This window comes from Protomyctophum parallelum (assembly GCF_964188405.1).
Source record: "Protomyctophum parallelum genome assembly, chromosome: 8".
Classification (NCBI taxonomy): Eukaryota; Metazoa; Chordata; class Actinopteri; order Myctophiformes; family Myctophidae; genus Protomyctophum; species Protomyctophum parallelum.
The window spans coordinates 13,507,121-13,529,386 of record NC_139703.1 but is presented as its reverse complement, the minus strand read 5'-3'; the positions used below and the strand labels follow the sequence as shown (position 1 = coordinate 13,529,386).

At 43.3% G+C, this 22,266-nt stretch overlaps 1 protein-coding gene across 1 annotated transcript in view; it reads right to left on the bottom strand.

Moving 5' to 3' along the window:
- angpt4 (angiopoietin 4) overlaps nucleotides 1–15,279 on the bottom strand; it is an 86,709-nt gene extending 71,430 nt beyond the window's left edge. The window contains exon 1 of the mRNA XM_083771840.1: nucleotides 13,931–15,279. Within this exon, the coding sequence (XP_083627966.1) occupies nucleotides 13,931–14,407 (477 nt within the window). The 5' untranslated portion in view covers nucleotides 14,408–15,279. The remainder of the gene's footprint in view (nucleotides 1–13,930) is intronic.
- Between the last annotated feature and the right edge of the window lie 6,987 nt (nucleotides 15,280–22,266).

Genomic DNA, 22,266 nt, shown 5'->3' with positions numbered 1-22,266 from the left:
GTGCACACTATCTCTCCAGTGATATAGTTGAGAAGCCTTTCCTCTCTCTCTCTCTGTGTGGATAACAGTGAGCATGATGGAGTGAAGTCTCATTGCTTTGTTGTTCTGGATTCTTGCGGTGCTTAATCTGTGATTAGTTCCTTTTTTGTCTTCTGACTCTTAACCTCAAAGGTGACAATTCTTCCTCTCTGTCTCCTCCTTGAAGCTCTTTGTCTGTCTCGCCTGTTCTTTTATCTCACCCTAATTCTCTCTCTCTCTCTCTCTCTCTCCCCCTCTCTCTCTCTCTCTCTCTCTCTCTGTTGGAGTACGTGTCATGGACATCATGTCTAAAGTAAAGTAAGGCAGCTGTCTGTGTGAGTACAGTACAATGGGTATACATTTTCAATGGGTATCCCTCTTTCTCTCTCTCTCACTTTCTCTCTCATCTCTGCTCCCTTTGTTTCTTCTCTCAAGTTAAGTGCTTCAAGTGGTGAATAACAGTGTCCCTGCACCGTGTATTAGAGATGCAGTTTAAAAAACTAACACTAAAAAGACTAACACTATTATTTTATTCAAAGTGCCTGTGATTTGCGTTGGTCCTGCGCCTATACCCTCCAGTCCATGGTCCCGTCCCTATACCCTCCAGTCCATGGTCCTGTCCCTAAACCCTCCAGTCCATGGTCCTGTCCCTAAACCCTCCAGTCCATGGTCCTGTCCCTAAACCCTCCAGTCCATGGTCCTGTCCCTAAACCCTCCAGTCCATGGTCCTGTCCCTATACCCTCCAGTGAATAACAGTGTCCCTGCACCATGTATTAGAGATGCAGTTTAAAAAACTAACACTAAAAAGAAAGAAAAAAATATCTTGCCTCTCGTGCGGCTGCACAATTCATCCAGCGTGATCATAAATAGTGATTTTATGGGTCACAACAATGTAATTATGAAACTTGACAATGAATTCAAACATCTTATTTGGTCAGCTGTTGCACCTTGCCCTTTTATCCTCACCAAAGTTTAACATAACCAGAACATTGCACAACCCATCATATCCCCTCCAGGCTCACAGAGAAACCATAAACTGATCACAGAGGCCATGCATTGCACACCAGTCTGAGCAGCAACAAAGGCATATAAGTAACTTATCTACAGTATAATCGCAATTATCAGAAATATAATGTTTGTAATCATGCAATAGTCCACTCTTTGACAACTATTCTCAGCTATAAAATGTGTCAATAAGGCACTTTGGAATAATCTGGAATCATGTTATGTATCTGATCAGTAGTCGTGTCAACAACAGAATGTGGAGGGGTGTTAGTTTGGTTTTTTGTGTCTTTTTGTTTCATGTAAGTCATGTGTATTTTGTATTCCTATTGAAAAATCTTTAAAAAACTTTGATGTGAAAAAACCAAACAGTTCAACTATGTTAGACTTACAGTAGGCCCACATTTGTCTCTTAGTCTACATAGAATATTAGCTCCAGAGTTGCTAGCATCTTGCTGCTACACATATACCAAACATCAAGCTACACTAATCCGAGAGGATGGCCATGGAGTTAAATCAGCTTTGCTCTGGGTCTCACAGCACACACAAGCTCAGAATGACTCCACATTTTACACAAAATGTATGCGAAGGACGATGGCTGCTTTCCTCACAGTTTACAGTTAATATAAAACTCCATGACACTTATTGCGCAACATTTCAACCAAAAGTACTGTGATGCAAAATACATCACTTCCTGTTCATTGTATTGTATTTATTTAACATTTCCTAGGCTGCATTTCGCATGTTGTGTGCATGATTCAGTCTTGTAAAAAGCCCATTTGTACTCGAGACCGGGCACTCTGAACACATTGACTGCACCTGTGTGAGAATGCAATGCAGCCAATTAAAGCATGGACAGGTGTTTGACATTGAGAGTGTTGTGTTGTCCTATATATGCTTAATTCTGAAGACCTTTTAGTCAAAACGTGAATCACGCAATAAAGCTTTTGACTGTCCGTGAGCCAGTACGCCACCGTGTGCAGACTATTATTTTATTCAAAGTGCCTGTGATTTGCGTTGGTCCTGACCCTATACCCTCCAGTCCATGGTCCTGACCCTATACCCTCCAGTCCATGGTCCCGTCCCAATACCCTCCAGTCCATGGTCCCGTCCCTATACTCTCCAGTCCATGGTCCTGTCCCTATACTCTCCAGTCCATGGTCCCGTCCCTTTACCCTCCAGTCCTCCACCTATAACCTCCAGTCCTATACCCTCCAGTGCTCCATGGTTCTCCACCTGTACCCTCAAGTCCTCCATGGTCCTCCACCTGTACCCTCCAGTCCTCCACCTATACCCTCCAGTCATCCATGGTCCTCCATCTGTACCCTCCAGTTCTCCATGGTCCTCCACCTGTACCCTCCAGTCCTCCACCTATACCCTCCAGTCCTCCATGGTCCTCCACCTGTACCCTCCAGTCCTCCATGGTCCTCCACCTGTACCCTCCAGTCCTCCACCTATACCCTCCAGTCATCCATGGTCCTCCATCTGTACCCTCCAGTTCTCCATGGTCCTCCACCTGTACCCTCCAGTCCTCCACCTATACCCTCCAGTCCTCCATGGTCCTCCACCTGTACCCTCCAGTCCTCCACCTATACCCTCCAGTCATCCATGGTCCTCCACCTGTACCCTCCAGTCCTCCATGGTCCTCCACCTATACCCTCCAGTCCTCCATGGTCCTCCACCTATACCCTCCAGTCCTCCATGGTCCTCCACCTGTACCCTCCAGTCCTCCACCTATACCCTCCAGTCCTCCATGGTCCTCCACCTGTACCCTCCAGTCCTCCACCTATACCCTCCAGTCCTCCATGGTCCTCCACCTGTACCCTCCAGTCATCCATGGTCCTCCACCTGTACCCTCCAGTCCTCCATGGTCCTCCATCTGTACCCACCAGTCCTCCATGGTCCTCCATCTGTACCCTCCAGTCCTCCATGGTCCTCCACCTATATACCCCGATTACCCTCCAGTCATCCATGGTCCTCTACCTGTACCCTCCAGTCATCCATGGTCCTCTACCTGTACCCTCCAGTCATCCATGGTCCTCTACCTGTACCCTCCAGTCCTCCATGGTCCTCTACCTGTACCCTCCAGTCCTCCATGGTCCTCCACCTATATACCCCGATTACCCTCCAGTCGATGTGCCAGCTCTATTCTCCTAATACAGGACAGCAGTAGTAGTCTCCCACCAACCATTCCAAGTTCTTTGAGGCCTGGCACACCTTACCAGGATGACTCCAGGTTATCCTGCTTTGTCTCTCCTCTCACAAGGCCTTTGTCAATGAGCCTTTTCCCCATGATTGGGAATATCTCCCAACATCACTAATATGAACAGTGTGGGGTTTGTATGGTTGAGGCCCCTGGAAGGGAAGCGTTTACACCCAGAGGGGAGAAAGAGTTTGTACAGCTATAGGGCCTGTGTAAAAGTTTTAAACAAAGATAAAGTGAGAGGCCATACAGGGACTCCTCCCAGGGCCCATCTGGGGGTGGGTGTGAAGGTTAAGCCAGCTTGGAAAGTCTTACATAAACCACCATTGACAAAAGGAGCAGGCGACTTTTGTTATCATTCCATCAGTCAGTGATATCTGTCCATTCTGCCAAAGGAAAAGCATATTTCATGAGCACAAGGCTGGTTTATGATCCCACACTTGATTTATAATGCAATTTCAAAGTTACAATAAATTATAAAAAGATATGTATGTGTGTGTTGCATGATGCGTGCGATGTGCGTGCGATGTGCATGCGTGTGTCACTGTGTTCACTCCAATACATTACATCATCATCAACTTGAAGGTCAAATATCAAGGTTGGTGCGATGACCTATTAAAGAGGTAATGGGAGATAGAAAATCTGGGCTGGTAGCAATATAAAGATCCAGCTCTACTTCCACATTTATGCTGTTTTAACATAATTCAGCACTGCAATGTGACGTTCTGTTCTCTCTGGCAACTTGTTCATTTCCCCTGATCCTTTACCTTATTATCTTCTCTTACGTTCCCCCATATGCCTTTCCAATTCTCACTCCATCTTTCTCCCCCTGCGTACCGTTCTCTCCCCCTTTTTTCCTCTCCAGTTTGTGAAGGAAGCATTTTCCCCTGCCACCACTCTCTCTCTCTCTGCATGCCGCCATGCACCACTCTCTCTTTCTCTCTCTGGGAGGTTTCGTTTGAAGTGTGTGCAGCAGCAGTCAGAGATGCCGTGCGTTGATAACAGGGCAGTAATCAGCAGCAGTGATATGGAAGGAAGACCTGGCTCCCACTAGAAAGGAAAGCCCGTGAAGCCAAGGAGGCCCATTTTGTTTGCTCTTTTACGAGGCAGTTAAAACCCCCGCAAAGCAAAGCCGACAACCCAGCCGCATGCAGTCACATAGCAGCTGCAGCATTACCAAAAAGAACTCATCTACATGTTGCACGTGGCATGACTAGAAAATTAAAGTTTTCTTTAAAACCCACTTTTTCCTAAGATTCTTCAGATTCCATTCCGATTGGCTTCAGCCAGATATTGCCTGTTTTCAGTGATTTTCAGCATGATTTCTCAAACCAATCTATGGTTTGAAATGCATTTTTTGGTTTTTCTTTTAGGTTTTAGGACCCAAAAGAACTTTGAACAGTCAGTGGATTTTCTGTGGTCTGGAGTTTTCTCTGGGGTTTGGGAGCCTTTTGAGCTGCAATGAAAACAGGCAAAACAGTGACATCACAATCCCTTTAAAGTCCTCTTAACCATGTGAACTCTAGCTTAAGTCGTTAACCACTTAAACTCTCTCTAAACCTCTCTCTAGACCTGAGTTGAAACTGTACTTATTTCACCAAATCTCTTCTTATTTCACTAGGGGATAAGTCCCTTGAATTGCAGCAATTCCTTTTCAAGGGGGATGCTGGGTTCAAGTAGTTATTCGCTCATGTCATCCACCACATAACATCGCTAGTGTCACTATCCAGCGTGTTTGACCAAATCATATCAAAGCCGAATCCCATTAAAAGGACAAGGATACGGCTTATGGCAGGGTTCCCCAATTAATTTTCCTCAAGGGCCATATTTTGACTAGCGTACCAGGCTGTGGGCCGAGTCTGCACGCGCGAGGTCGAGGTCTTGCCCTGAAAATTCATTTTCAGGGCAAGACCCCATTTGAAAAGGATTCCCAGTTTGACATGCATAGGCTACTGACCCCCATTTAATGCCATTTATATCTGGGACCCTTAAAAAAAAAGAAAAAAAGAAAGAACTATTTTTTTTTTTTTTTTTTTTTTTGAAATTCTTTCATGGGCCACAAGGGGGCGCTCTGTGGGCCGCAAATGGCCCGCGGGCCGCCTATTGGGGTACCCTGGCTTATGGCATCATAAACCAGCAGCGACTCGAGGCTGCATGCTACAGTGCTTTTTTATGATGCAATTAAACACACGCCCTTAACACATGCCCCCCTGAGCTCACCACAACGCAAAGCTAAACAGAGAGAAAACCATTCCCAAAACATTCCCATCCCCATGGCCGTTAATGATTCCTGATCATTGTTCCCAGCAGGGAAATAAACTGAGAGAAAACTCAGCGACTAGAACTTATGAACGCGTTCCCTGGGGAACAATGAACGTTGCATGTAAAAACAGATTGAGGAATTCATTGCATTACCAAAAGCACTGCATTACCATATTGTCATAAGTACATTTACCGGTCCGTATTTTCATAAGAACACATTCTCTCTCCCGACTCTCAATGCTTGGTTGGGACATTTTGGGTCCAATATTGCCGCTGAGGACATGCACCTTTGATGACAACGAGAGATGATAACTGTTCCCCACCCAATGCAAATTGAACGGTGCTGACTGCTGAGTCAGCAGAAGCTTTTAAACTGCTTCAAACAAATCTTCTATTCTTGAATTTAAAGAATGAACTTGACTCTCCTCTTCCAGAGGGAGACAGCCCCCTCGTTCCTCATACAAACTAATTTAGGCACCTCTACATTTGAACCTTGAGTATCCTGTTTTCTTGTAAAAGGGTAAAACTGTATTAAACTATACAGGATTTCTACAGTATACATCTAAAAATAAAGTAAAGCTTTGCTTTTATCGTTTTATGAAGATATGAGAGAGTGCAGGCCAGGGTCTTCCTCCTTACAGTATAGTAGAAGGCTGTAGACAACATTGCATTGCGTGTTTCCATCACTGTTACAGTAAACAGCACTGTGAAATATAACATGCTATACAAATAATGTTCGCTTTATAACAAAAAAACTAACATTTCTAACTTTTGCACTGACAATTCTTTAAATGACACAATTAGCGCCCAATTGCATATAAATGGGAGAATGGAGAGGGTGTTTGTTTTTGGAGTGCAGTCCTGAGCAGGAGATAATGGGCCATAGTTTGGCTGTTGCTATTAACTGTTATTAGTGCTGTCACCGCCATCGGCTTAGCGGTCGTTTGATGTATGAATGTAAAGGATGAGGGAGCCTTAATGTGGGGGTCTTCTAGATTGTGGTAGGGGTCCCGATGTTTCTACACAACTAGGTCAACTTTTTTGTCAATACTTTTGCCTTTATTTAAACGTGTAGTGGTTTACTGTGTATGATATTATACATGCTTGTGTACTATACTATTTTAATCACTTAGCTAGCAGACATGCGTATCCAGAGTGACACAAGGGCAAGCTTGTAAGCTTCAGTTCCTGATACACCGTGACATTGTCTAAATCAGCCACAATGGCATTCTACTTTTATTGGTTTATTCTCAAAATATTACAGTATCTGGAAGGAAAGTAGGAAGTGCAGGATACAGAAGAACGGGGTTAGCTAAGAAGTAGCCTGAGCTAATGTGTTAAGTTTCTGGTCTAGAGAGGCATGTCGCGGCAGAGATTTGCGCACACCCTGATTGGATCTCACCGATCTGTCAGTCACCCCCGGCCCCTCCTCTCCCCCCAGTGCAGTGCTACGTCACATCATTTGGAGCAACGCCCACCCGGAAGGGTTGACTCCCACTTCTAGCCCAGAGCGGCCAATGTGTTCCTCAAGGCTTTCATTTTTTGCGCCGACGTACATTAAAGCCTGGTACCGAGGCTAGCTAAGAAGAGGTGGGACAGAGGTGGGTTTGACTATATGTCGTTCAACAGGATCTTAGAGAATGAGAGGATTCCTGAGGAATGGAGGAGAGGTGTGCTGGTGCCGAATTTTAAGAACAAGGGTGACGTACAGAGTTGTGGCAACTACAGAGGAATAAAGCTGATGAGCCATACAATGAAGTTATGGGAAAGAGTAGTGGAAGCTAGACTACGGGCAGAAGTAAGCATTTTTGAGCAGCAGTATGGTTTGATGCCAAGGAAGAGTATACTAAAGATGCAATATTTGGTTTGAGGATGTTGACAGAAAAGTTCAGAGAAGGTCAGAAGGAGCTGCATTGTGTTTTTATGGAGAAAGCAATAGGGTGCCAAGAGAAGAACTGTGGTATTGTATGAGGAAGTCTGGAGTGACAGAGAAGTATGTTAGAGTGGTGCAGGACATGTATGGAAGTTGTAAGACAGTGGTGAGGTCTGCTATGGGTAGCCTCGGTACCCAGGCTTTTCTTTTCGTTCACGTTCGGTTCAAACAATGAAAGCCAACTGAACAAGAGACATTTCCTGGTAGTCTGGCAGCCGGGGTTGTGGGGTGGGATCTTAGAGTATATAGAGACGGCACCCGGAGGAAACCCTGAGCCGAAATGGACATAGTGGCCGAATTTGGTATTGCAGCGTGGGCCCAAACACATGAATGCGCTGGTCCGTTGACTATCATTGTGCACGTTCACGATGACATGTGAACGCTGTTTCATACGTGAACGCACGTGAACGCGTGCAATGATAGTCAACGGCAGCGCGGTCATGTGTTTGGGCCCAATCCGTCCCAGAATGCACTCTGTTCCTACTCAGAAGGAGGAGTGAAATCACCTCATGCGCTTAATTTATTTTAGCCCAAGGAGTGTTTTATTGTGACTTATTCCTGAGTGTAACTTTCTTTCTGTCATTTATTTATATGACTCGGTCAGCGTGTTCATGCGCTGATCCACAATACAGACAAGATGCTATTAAGGTGTTATTTTCCTGACATTGTAGCCTAGTTTACCTGCCTGGATTATTCCATAGCATTTACCTGGGTTGTGTATTGTTTACAGTTTGTTTGGAATGTATGTTTACCGTCTATATATTATTCCCCTCTTTACATTCGCGAGTGCTCTGCATCCGCGATCTAATCATTGCCAACTAGAAAAAGTGCCCTTCTGGGCACAGGTCTCCACCAGGTTATCCACAGATCCGTGCAGTTAGAGGTAAAAACACTTTTCGGCCAGTTATAGCGCCACCTTGAGGCTGAGTTGAAATTGTTCATGTGGCATTTCGTCCTCGGCCTAGTGGGAATGTGCGTGCACAATTTCACGGAAATCACGCGATGTGTTCATGATTTGCAGCATTTTGTTTGAAACTGAGCACTCCTGTGAACTTTGGAAGCCAATCTTAACCAATCAGGATGGAGTCTGAGAAATCTGAAAGACCCGTTTCGTTGAATGGCTCTAGAGAGACTGTGTACTAATTTGCGTGATGTTTGGACAAAATCTGTAGGTGTACTGTGCAAAAACTTGTTTTGCACAAAGCGGCCTCCTGGTGGCGCTATAACAGGCCGTTCTGAAAAGTTTGGGGCAGAGGTTCATCGTTGGCATCCAGGGAGTGTGTATGCAAAATTTGGCATCGACCGGGTTAACGGTGGCCGAGATTAGCTGTTCACGGACACACGGACACACGGACGGACACACGGACAGACGAAGTGCAAAACATACTCTCCCCACATGCCTTCGGCCTGGTGGAGACAATAATTGCCAACTGCTGCTACAGTGGCCGTCTCGCGGCACTCTAGTTTAGTAACCTAAACGTAACTATGGTTCATTTAGTGACGTCAGTGGCTTGGAATGAAACTCCTGTGTGTTGAACATTATTAACTAGAAAAAGTGCCCTTCTGGGCACAGGTCTCCACCAGGATTTCTTCCTCAACCTAGTGTGAATATGCGTGCACAGTTTCATCGCAATGGGGCGCTGCGTTGAGGAGTTGTGGCGATTTGTACAAAGCGGGCTACTCCTGAAAACTGTAGGAGCCAATCGTGGCAAATCAGGATGGAATATGATAAATCAAACAAACCTGTCTTGATCACATGACTATGGAGATCATGTGTAGCGATTTGCGTGAATTTTGGATAAAATCTGAAGGAGTAATAATAGAAAATGTGTTTTACATATGTCGGCCTCCTGGTGGCGCTATAAAGAGCAGATGTGAAAAATTCCAGGCAAAGGTTTTTCCTTGGCCTCTAGGGAGTTGGCATACAAAGTTATCCACAGATCCGTGCAGTTAGAGGTAAAAACACTTTTTGGCCAGTTATAGCGCCACCTTGAGGCTGAGTTGAAATTGTTCATGTGGCATTTTGTCCTCGGCCTAGTGGGAATGTGGGTGCACAATTTCACGGAAATGACGCGATGTGTTCATGATTTGCAGCATTTTGTTTGAAACTGAGCACTCCTGTGAACTTTGGAAGCCAATCTTAACCAATCAGGATGGAGTCTGATAAATCTGAAAGACCCGTTTTGTTGAATGGCTCTAGAGAGACTGTGTACCAATTTGCGTGATGTTTGGACAAAATCTGTAGGTGTACTGTGCAAAAACTTGTTTTGCACAAAGCGGCCTCCTGGTGGCGCTATAACAGGCTGTTCTGGAAAGTTTGGGGCAGAGGTTCATCGTTGGCATCCAGGGAGTGCGTGTGCAAAATATGGCATCGACCGGGTTAACGGTGGCCGAGATTAGCTGTTCACGGACACACGGACACACACACACACGGACGGACGGACACGCGGACGGACGGAGTGCAAAACATACTCTCCCCACATGCCTTCGGCCTGGTGGAGACAATAACTGCTGTATGTTTAGTAAGTTGTGAAAGTAACCACGGTGCTGAACATGTACATTTTGGTTGATTGTGTTTATCTGATGTTTTTCACCTGTTTATTTCTGTGTTAAAACGTTAATATTATCTTTAGTACAGTATACAGAGCTGACATATACCTTTCTGGGTTTATTCCGCAGAAACCACACACGCATATAAATACCTCACGCAATACCTGTGCATCTGTATGCTGTCCATGCTACCACCTTAACTCCCATTAAAACCGTTGGACTCTGTATCTTGCCTCATCGTCCAGTGTTCTGACCGACACTCCAGAGCGAGTACAAACTGTTTCCCCAGCACCTATCCTTAGAGGCCAAACTGAGATGGTTTGGACATGTACAGAGGAGGGATAGTGAGTATATCTGTAGAAGGATGTTGAGGTTGGAACTGTCAGGCAGGAGGCCTAGACAGAGGAAGACCAAAGAGTTTATGAATGTAGTGAAAGAGGACATGAAGTTAGTTGGTGTGAGAGAAGAGGAGGCAAAGGACAGAGTGAGATGGAGGCAGATGATTCGCTGTGTCGACCCCTGAAGGGAAAAGCCGAAAGGAAAAGAATGGCATATACTTTAACAACATAATTATGCTAATAATAGGCTACCTCGCTACCTGATAGCCATTATAAAAGTGCAGCTTTAAAAAAAACCCATTTCAAACAATGATTCACCAATTTCTTGCTAGCTAAGCAATTGGTGAAGGTTTAGGAATGTGTGTGTGATTGGCTGTCAAACAGCATTCAACAAGCACAGATCCTGCAGACGATAATTTTAAAGTTATGTGGTGGTTTTATTATTAATTTGTATTTTATCTGATAATGTGATATTCAAGTACTTTAACTCATTCCATGTCTGTCCTCTCCCTGCCTCTCGCAACTCTCTATTCTCGCACTCCATTTTTTCTCTTCCCCCTCTCTCTGACTCTCATGGAGTGTCAGGGAAATAGGCGCGGTTCATTTGAAGTCAGTCATTTGGCAGAAATCTAAACAACCTCTGTTAACTGCCTCACTTACTGCAGTTTACAGAGACACTTCCTTAAAGAGAGTCTCCAACAACTATGTATGTATGTATGTATCAGTATGCATGTATGCATGTGGTTAAAATGGGTATAGGGTTTAAAAAAAAGGCAAAAGCATGCTCTGTTGCACTGGCCTAAAAGTGGGTCCTTAAAAACTGCTTCAACTTCTGAGATGTATGTATGTATTTATTTATAAGGGGGGCTTTTTTGTAAAATCCCAGCCCACAATACCTTCATATATTTAAAAATAATTCCAAAATAGGGTTACCAGTGAAGGGCAACATGCCTATTCACTGGGGACTATGCAAGGCAGAGTCCAAGTTAGTCCAAGTTAGACTTAACCACATAATGTACAGGATGTATGTATGCATGCAAAGCAATGCACTTAAGAGCTTGTATACCTGCTACATTTGCTAATTGAATCCTGAAAAGTAACAGTTTTTGACATACAGTATAAGGTTTCCACACAACAGAGATGTTATGCAACTCTAAAGGTTTTCTATGAATCAGGTGCAAGTATAACGTGAGAAATGAGCAGCTAAGAACATTTTTACGAAGCCTGGCAAACAAGGCGCAGATTTGCTTTAAAAAGGTCAGAGGGAAGATTGTTTGTTATTTGTTTTTTAACTTAATTGAATTAAATCTGAGTGAATTTGAAAGAAAGCATGTGTTGATGTTGGGGCCAGCAGAGAACATAATGATGTCAACATCATGACAACAAGGTCCCGTCCCGCATGCATGCACATATCAGTGAGTTGTACATCAAAGCCTGTTTGATGTCATCAATGCTGTTGAGCAATCAAACCACTAACTAGGCTAAGTCACTGGGCTGAAGTACAATCAGAAGACTGAGAGCCAGAATCATTTATACGGTGAAGAAGTTTGTACAGTATGCTCTCTCTCTCTCTCTCACACGCACGCGCACACACGCACACACCATACCCATTGTCCACCTGCTAAATTCCCAATGGTCTAATCTCACTGAAGCGTCGTTCTGACTCCTGATTGCAGTCTTTCAAAGTTATTTAATCCCTCATTCGTCTTTCTCTCTTCATACAGCCAAGAGGAGGGGAAAAAAAGGACTTCCCATGTCGGATCGACTTTGGTGGGCAGCAGAAATAATTAAATTCTTACGCGGTCCATTTGCATTGGAATGCATTCGGAACTGTATAATGTATCAGTGAAATCTAATCTCATAAAAGTAATTAATACTTCACCCATCACAGTCCCAATTTGCAGTCATTTCCCCCTGTTTGTTAAGGATGAAATGACTGAAGGCCATGTCTTTAGCTACTGATGGCTTACTTTAGTGTCAGAGTCAGAAATCATTACCAGGTATGCAGTTCATATGAGGAAAATGCTGGGGCAACATTAGACACTTTACTGCACATTTCTAAAAACGGAATCATCATTCAAGCTTGACTGCATCTCTCATTTGTCTGCCACATGCAAATAATGATGATGAATGCAAAGTTGAAGCTGGCCGATTCCTTCTCAAAATGTTTTGCTTTCCCTAATTGGATTTCATAGACTCACATCACCTGCTGAGAAACACCACCCCACTGGGTTCTGTGTATTGTCTGCGGTAGCGAAGTGAGCGAATGCTTAAATGACATCAGCTGCAGAAAGCGTTTTATATGGGCGGATCAGTTTGAAAGCATTTATTTTACTGCAGCCAGTGTCACTAGATCTCCACAGCCCAGCCCATGTGAACTGAATAACTGTATTGTTAGCACATGTTGAGGCATTTAGCCGATTCCCTGGACCAGTGCAACAGGTACTGTAGGAAATTTGAAGGACAGAAGGCTGAAACTGAACGCGTTTATAATAATAGTCAACAACAACAAAACGTTAACCGTCGTCAGTACATCTACTGGGTTAAGTATAAGCTGCATTCTCTTCCTGATACTTTAGGCAGGACACGACATAGACCTATAGACTGACTCTGTGTTTAAGGATGCAACTAAAACAAAACTAGTTTGAATCTAGGAACTGACAAAAAAAAATGATAAAAGGAACAACTGATACAATAAAATAAAATGTAGTAGAATTAACAAGTGATAAATGTGAGTTAATCATCTACCGAGGAGGAACTTACTTTACTGGAATGCAATTAAGTGTATCCTGCATCCCATTCATGACCTCACTCAGAGTCCTTACCAAGTCATAATACCCTACCACACACAGCTGCTCGAACACATGACTGCACACATAACAGTACCAGCGATAACGACAGAAATCACACACAAACGCGCATGCATGCACGAGTCCGCACGCGCGTGCGTGTGCACACACACACACACACACACACACACACACACACACACACACACGCATGACTACCACCAACAGTGCACAGGAGATCAAAACAGTACCTCCATGATATTGACACAGGCATGAATGCCACAGCCACATGCAGACGCACGCAGTCGCACACAATATTTCCACAACGCTGACAAAACACAGATTCTACCACAGACAACCACCACACCCATGACACATGACACTATACTACTTTGCTTCTTAGATGAATTCGCACATTGTTTCTATTTGGCCTACATCACATCAGTGATTCTCAAAGTGCAGTCTGGGGACACTGGAGTGCATCTTCCAGGGAGTCCCCAGCTAAATTTGTATACAATAATACCACATCATCTACTTTGGCCATTCAAAAATTGCAGATCTACAAACTCACAGTGCGTCACTTTGCTGCGCTGTGAGCTTGCTGCTATTTTTGAAACATTCAGAAAAATATTGAATAATGTTTGAATATATAATAATATTTTTTTTTTTACACAAACCTTGAAAATGTTTGGAAACGCTTGAACAATTCTGATCTTTTTTTAAACACAAATATTCTCCCCTGGGAAAGTCCGTGGCCGAATACATATCAATTTACAGGTCCTTGACCTGAAAACGTTTGAGAACCACTGTGTCAACCATGCTCTCTGTCCCTACCTTGTGCAGCCACTGTGTGTTGTTCGCCATGGCGGTCTCCAGTTTCTGCAGCTTCTGAGCAGACCACTCGCTGTCCAGGGTGGGTGGTGGCGCGTCCCTCTGCACCACGCTGGGGCCCCGGGGCCCGCCACCGCCGCCGTACGGCCCCGCCACCGGCCCCGCCACCGGCCCTCCCGCACTGCATCCATCCAGCTCCGGGAGGATGAAGGTGTAGCTGCACTGGCCATTCTGGACGCGGTGGAGCCTCCTTCGCCTCTCCGCACCTCCTCCTCCTCCTCTTCTCTGGCTTCGTCCAACTCCTCCTCCTCCTCCTGCAGCTCTCTGCTCTCCACTCGAAACACCTGCTGCCTCGGTGAGATCTGACAGAGTCCCGACGAGGAGGAGAACCAGGAGCAAAAGAAACCCGTTGCTGACTTGAAAGCGTGTCATGGTTCCTTGTCTGAGACGTCCTTCACAGAGGTTCGGGTAGAAGTTCATTTACTCACTCTGACCCTAATTCACATTCGGGTGAATTAAGGGAGCTCAGAAGGACGCAGGAGGCAGTGTTGATACACTGTGTTTTTTTTGCAGTTTAATCCACAGTCTCGGAGAAGCACTGCTGAGTTTCAGGCGCTCCTGAATGGTGAGCGATCTCTCTCTTCCAATGAAAGTCAGACCTGGGCAGAAACACCTGCCAGTCTGCAACACCGGTGGTCTTGCACTGAAATGACTCTCCCCTGTGCCCTCCCTCACTCTCATGTACAGAGGACAAACATTGTACCTCTGGTAGGGACGGTGAGAGAGAGAGACGATAGTATGTTTTCTTCCTGAATCTTGTAGTTCCTTCAAACTGTATAATTCTTGGATGGGGGCCCTGTGCTCTTTGTATAGAGTTCCCTCTGAAGTCCCTCTGGTCCTAATTGCAGACACACTGCGACACCAGAGTGCAGATGCACTTTGGATGGCTGAGTTGGTCGGTGAGAGACAGAAGCAGCAGATGTGGAAGGGAGACAGAGAGATAGATGCAGCAGAGCGAATATGAGTGAGGGAGACAGAGAGATAGATGGAGCAGAGAGAATATGAGTGAGGGAGACAGAGGTAAAGGGCTATTCTGATGTCCAATATATCCCGCAAAGTGAAGAAGTCAAAGAAATAAAACAAAACAAAAATAAATAAATACGTGTGATAAAAATGTGACAGAATGAAATTGAATTTGAAGATCAGGAATTAAGAAAAGTGTAAATCCCCCACAAAGAAATGTGCCCCTTTGTCTTCAAACGTCCAGAGAAGGAGGGAAGAGTGAGTCAATGAGTGAAATTAGTAGAGGAGAGGAGTGCGCGTTCGTTTTTTCCCCTTCCATCCTGCACTGGTGGCTCCAGTTTCAGAAGTGGCCAAGGAGAAATGCTTCGGCCCCCTTCTTATCTGAGGGGGGCCGGCGGGGGGAGGGAGGAATTAGAGGGCGGGGGGGGGTGATCAGAGGGAGGTCCATTAGAACACTGTGTGGGCTGAGAAGAAAAGAGAAAGACAGAAGGAAACCAGCAAGGAGTGACGAGGGAAGGAAAGGAATTATGGGTGGAATTAGAAAGAGTGAGAGTTGAGCTAAATGAGATGGCCAGGGAGAGAGTCAGAAATACAGACAACGGTTAGGAATGGAGACAGATGAGAAAAGGAGGGAGACGAGTCAGTAGAAAAGATTGGCAGAGCCACAACGACAGAGTGAGATATATGGCTGACTGGGACAAAAGACTGTCTGTCTTTTGTCCCAGTCAGCCAGAGAAAGTGACAGATTGAGGAGCAGAACTAAATTCAAATGGAGCGATTTTCAACCTGAATTCTATCAATCATTTGACTGTGAGGAAGACATAATGTATGAAAAGCTAACAGAGAGAGAGAGAGAGAGAGAGCGAGAGAGAGAGAGAGAGTCATGTGTGTCTTGCAAGTTGCAATCTGGTGTCCTGGCTGCTGTTTGTGTTCAGAAGCCTTGTATGGTCATTATTCTCTCTACTGATGTATTCTCCACCACAATGAAACCACAGCAAAACAATAGTACTTTATATTTTAATAGTATTGATTCGTTTGTAGCTAAAACATACTTCCACCTAGCATCTATGTAAATAAAATAAATAACAATCTAGATAATATAGCATCTATAACATAACTCACATATCACCATTTATCATTTATTAGTATTTTGTCTGCTAATTTGTATTCCATCACTTCCAATTTCACTTGTTTATCCTGTATCCATGTATTCTCTACATCAGATGCAATTGATAGTCCCGCCCCCCCGAAGAGATGGGGAGAACCCCGGGTACTAAACAAGCTCAGAATAATAGACATCATTTAACACTTATTTTAACAATCAAACCTTTAGCTTTCATATAAAGAACATATAGCATATAGATTTATAGAACCTATATTGTATATCTAAATAACAGACTAACTAGTGTCTATCTAAATAACATTACAATAAATCTCTATAAGAGAATACCAGCACTCACTGTCCTTTTAAGGCACTTTTATTTCTACATTTAAGTTATATACTGTACCGAGTAGGCTACTTATTGTAGGTCTAAAGTTAACTTTTCCAGACCGTGCACCGGTAAGAAAGATCAGTAATATTGAAACTAGTTGGAGTTGTGCTCGCACCGTTGATGTAAAGATATATCCAAAGAATTTACAAGAAGTCTACACTACACAATTAGATCATGTAAAATTGTTCTTATTTTGATCAAAGTCCGCAGTCTCTTTCCTATGGTACCACATCAATGCAGCATGGATGTGGTACCATAATATTCTTTAGTTTTGGGTCTGCAGGGCTAAACGTCATCAAATGGTGGTCCGTGGCTTAAATGCAGAATAAACAATGGGCCTTGATCTGAAAAAGGTTGAAAACCACTGATCTAAATCATATTAATGGTACTGTAAGGACACCAGCAATGTTGTGTGAAGGTATTCAGTATCATCTTCTCATCTACTTATTTTGTTTGGGTACAACACAGCCATATTTGTATCCCATTTTAGCATGACCTTGTGTCTTGTGTTACTCTGAAGTCAGAGGATACGTCTTCATGTTGGCGGGGGCCCTGGGCCAGTAACTTAATGTCAGTGGAGGGATGTCATGTGGGAGAGCAGGGAGGTTACAGAGGGAACGTTTCTGGACCTACGGCAGACCATTCTCATGGGAACTGCTGTAGACACGACACACTGAGAGCACAGAGCTACACAGGATAGAATGGGCACACAGAACAAAAACATATACAAATGCCCTAGAATAAAGATGCGAGTTTCCAACCCATTTAAAAAAGTATTAAATTATCTAAAACCGAATACACCAACAAGTCTAATATATAGACACCAGTAAATGCTGGTAATGAGAGAGAGATTCACTATCCAAGGAAAATGTCAGTCAGATGCTATTGCATTGAAAATAAGGCTAATAATTTACAAAGAAAGGTTTGGCTAATCATTAAATATTGTGTGTAATTACTTTATTTGTAAATTGGACCCGAGTTGGCTCTGTAGCTACTTGGATCGCTTTTTTCCATCAAACCCCCAAATCTCTTTGCCAAAAAGAGTTGAGCTCACAATCCAGCAAGTTATAAGCTTGTAGATCACCCATTTTTTTCCTTGTGCGGTTAGGGTTTGGGGAAGGGTTAGTAATGTTGGTTTATTGGGACATCGGACTAATGCTATGCAGTACGCACCCTTTTTGGCTAATGTTTCCCTCGGAATATGGATGCTGCAGGTTCAAGTGGTCAATGGTGTATACATCCTGCTACAGTGCTTGCATTAGCACTTATTGCAGTTGAGGGAAAAAAGCAACGTCACTGATTTTTCTGTTCAGTCTTTCATGGTTGGTGTCAGGAGCCACAAAAAAAGCACAAATAGAACTAATCTAAAACGTCGCTCATGCAGGTAATGAAATCACAGGGCAAGCGAGGAGCGTGTGCAGTCTCATTCGGTGGTCTGTGGGGGGGCCTTTCCAGGTCCTAGCTGCCATTTCCTCTGTTTGGACAGAGGCTGTTGAACAAGGAAATTAACTCCCATATCTGCTCACAAGTGTATGCCATCAAAATCCTTAGTTTGAATTCAAGGAGCAAACAAATGTTTGTACAATTTAACTCGGAGAGAGAGAGATAGACCATTTTGGTTTTATTTGTATAATCTGAGGATTTTCCTGAGATGCATCAGAATGTAGTATAAATGAGTGTCTTAATTATACAGTAGGGTCTTTCTACATTTTATTGCCGGTATTTGGTGAATTGGAGGGCACAGCCCTTTCACCTCACTCTGTGGGAAAGGACAGACTGGACGGATGTAGATGACTTTTTTGTTTTCTTTTAGTTTTTATTCCAGGATTTGATTTCAGCACTACTATATCTTTCCCTCATTCTGTCTCTTACCTCAGATGACCTCTATTTTTTCCATGTCTTCTCTGTCTGCATATAGCTCTCTCTTTTTGTCTGTCTCTCTTTCAGTCGAAGTGCTAACAGTGTCTAAAAGTAGGCTATCCAATGGGAAATGCAGCAGCTGATAAGAATGAGACAGAAGTGAGCTTGTCGATCAGCTATTTGTGCCACTGTCATATGATGCAGTATAGTATATTCATCTACACAAATACAGAAATGTTGAAATATGGAGATAAAAATTTCTGCTCAACAGCAATGGAATTATATGACAATCCAGCCGAAAGATTTCAAGATATCGTCTGTCGGGTGGAAACCATGTCCAAAACGGTTTCAGGATCCAAATTCCAAAATAGCAAAAGTAGCAGATCTACAAGCTCAAAACACGGCACAAAGCTTTCAGATCTGCTACTTTTGATGCTTTTATGTGACACAGTCACTATATTGACTAGTATGATCTAGTATGGCATTACTTTACGAGAAAAACCCCCCACAAACCATTATAGGAGGTTTCCGCCTGACAACAACACTATGTAAGTTTTCAAGTGTTGGACCGACCGGCCGACTGACCGACGGACTGACTGAGCGGTGGACATTGCCGTCCACAGAGCTCAGTGAGGCGTGTGTTCTGGATATTAGTTCTGGCTCAGTGAGGTGTGTGTTCTGGATAAGTTCTGGCTCAGTGAGGTGTGTGTTCTGGATAAGGATCAAGGTTGTGGACTCATCTTGTCTCCGACGTGTGAAGAGTGCTGACGGACAGGGTCGCGAGTTCGCGACCCTTCTCGCAAGCTCCTAATTCTCAACACCTGCACAAACACACACGCTGGGACGTAACCTGAGAACCGTCTACTCATTCACAAAAAAGAGCATGAGGTGTGTGTGTGTGTGTGTGTGTGTGTGTGTGAACAAACTGCTACATGGATAAGTGGATGGTGTCACATACAAGTGATGGATGGATGGATGGATGGATGAACGACAGACTGAGCACCAACAAACCAAGTTAAATTAATATTTGACTGATTAAGTCAGCTTACAAAGGGTGAAAAGGAGGTAAATGTATTTTCAGGAGAATATTCAATGAATTAAGATTGCCAATCAAGTAACACACATAGCTATAGGATGCAGAGTGACTATCATTTCTTTTCTGAAACAATACAGTACAAGTGACGTTAATTGAGTCAGTACCCTCCCCCTGATTGGGGTCATGCGTGTTCATTTATCAAAATTGATAAGGGTGTACAAATGGAACCAATACATTAATTTGGTTAATAAATGTTGTATCCTCTGAGTTAATTTACACTGATGTATAGGCCTACTGTGTGTGAACCATGCGCTACAAACAATAAATAAGATAATGTAAGATATACAATATAAGCATGTCTTGTAAACAGAGAAACTTGGAATGCAAAGTGATATCACTGTTTTATTTGATACTGATTGTTTGTGTAATGGCCCACAGGGTTAGCTCAGGACACATAGGATTAGGATACATAATATAACAAGGGGCGGCATTGAGCGTGGGGGATGGCATTAGCTGAATGGTTAGCAAGCCCGCCCGGGGAGCCAGAGGTCCCAGGCTTGATGGGCAGCACTCAGCTATAGGTGAAACTGAAGTTTTGCGTTTTTCAGTTCAAAAAACTTTTATAGACAGTTGCACATTCCCCTCGTGTGCACCGTGATCCACGTTGTTTTGGCGACTAACTATAGTAGTTATTAATTTATTGCCAAATCCAAGATGGCAATTCGAAATTTTGACCTTCATTGATGACAAATCCACTGAGAAACAGACCTCCGCTCTCCACGGTCATGGAACTTCTGGACATATGACCCAACTATTATGCTACATATTCTTTCTCTCCTTGCTCTCCCTACCTCTCCACTCCTTTTTTCTCTTGCGAAAAAAAACCCCAATAAAAATGACATAGATTGCACAAAAACAAATTCCACCCATTTGTATACAGCTGTAAACCTGTGATATGACGAAAAGGTGATTCTGATTCAAAGATTTATTTTATTTACCAAAATTGGGTATTCAACTATAATCCCAGACATCCCAGATTGTATTTCACCATATCAGATTATAGGGCACATTCCATCTGTCAAGAAGAGTCCCACTGTTCATCATGTACTTATCTTTGAAGATATATACAAGATTCTCCAAAGCCTTCTATCGTTGCAGTTTCCGTCATGTTTGTTGACGTTATCTGCCTTTCAGAGAAGATAAAATATTAAACAGATAATCTGTCATGTCGCACAAAACATCTCAGCGTTGCACTGAGCGTCTCAATAAACGGCGTAGAGTCTGTGGTTTGAAGCCATTTAAAAGAAATCAGTAACACTAGCCATATCATTTTAAGAGTCCAACGCTGCATATGATTGAAACAGATAGTCTATGAGAAATTATACTTTTTAGTTTTATAGTTTAGTTAAATATTTAATTTCCCCATCATTGTTTAAAATGAGAGTTATATTTTAAGATATAACAACCATGTTTGTAATCCTTGAGTCGATGCGATATATGATGCATGTGCGGACTAGCCAACTCGGGAATCGCTGCCCTCCACATCCCCATGTCTAGCATTGAGGTCTTAAAAAGGCTCCATTTGTCACCGCTAAACCCCTTATCCCTAAACTTCTTTGCCTTTTCTTTTGCATACATTTTTGAATAGTTAAAATGGCTAGTCTACAAGCTCACAACGTGTCAATTTAGATTGGTTAGTTGAACTATTCAAAAATGTTTTTAAAAATAGTAAAAAAGGCAAAGAAGTTTAGGGATAAGGGGTTCAGCGGTGACGAAAATGGAGCCCATATAAATATCTCTGCAGCTCCGCTGTTGCGCTGCAGTGCGTCTACGACAGTCCCGGGTCGGCTCCAACAGTATCAGTTTGCTCCCCATCACCATCGGCAGAGTGCCTGACATAGTGCCCTAGCTGCTCCGTAGAAAATGTAAGTTCTGCGTTCACAATTTACTTGAGTAAAAGTTCAAAGGTATTTTCAAGTAAAAGTACAACTAAATGTATAGCTAAAAATCTAAAATGGAATGAAGCGTCCATCGGTCAGGAGTCACCAGTCAGTACCAGGTCTTAAGGTCCCTGCATGCAGCACACTGGACGCGTTTACAGATTTTTAGCAGCGTTTTTTTTTTACGAAAAACGCGTCCAGTGTGCATTGCAACCACCTTTACTGTACATTTCTCATTATGGGGGCTTGGTTGTGGAGCCTGATGGCTACTGACATAAAGGACTGTACAATTGGCTTTGCAGTGCAGCCATGGAGGGTTGAGCTAGTTCTCCTAATCCTCACTATCTCATAGAGGGGATGCTTCTCCCCTCTGAAACCACTGTGTTGATGATGTTAACCACCCAACAGACCATGGGGAAAAAAGTGTATACTGCGGTCTTACAGGGATTACATTGAAGAGGGATCCAATAGGAATCACCCACGATCAAGGGCTTGATGTATTTTTTTATATTCATATTTACTTACATGAAATCGTTTACATGAGATAATTGTTTTTGGAAAGCATACAGATGAACACAAGTTTCCTGAACTCTAAGTTAAACCTATTAATGTGTTTGTCCTAACTGACCTAACCTTCTCCCATAGTGCTTACACCACAGTGAAGATGAAAGAGTAGACAGATAAGACCAGAAAGGGGAGTAAAACACATCTTCAGAATTCTTCACAGTTAGAAAAGAAAATGAACTGCACCTCCGCAGAGGTTTTAACTTATGAGGTCACCTTCCATTAGTGGCAGCTGTTTCTACAACGCTATTATCGTAATTATGAAACTATCAGGAGAAGAGTAATATGGAACTGATAGAGCAGCTATGAATGTTGTGTATCTTAACTTTAGACCATACTGCTACTGCACAAAAGAAAGGAGATTGTTTAAATCTTTTTTGGCCAGCATTAATGACAGCATTTGTAATGTGAAATACAGTTTTG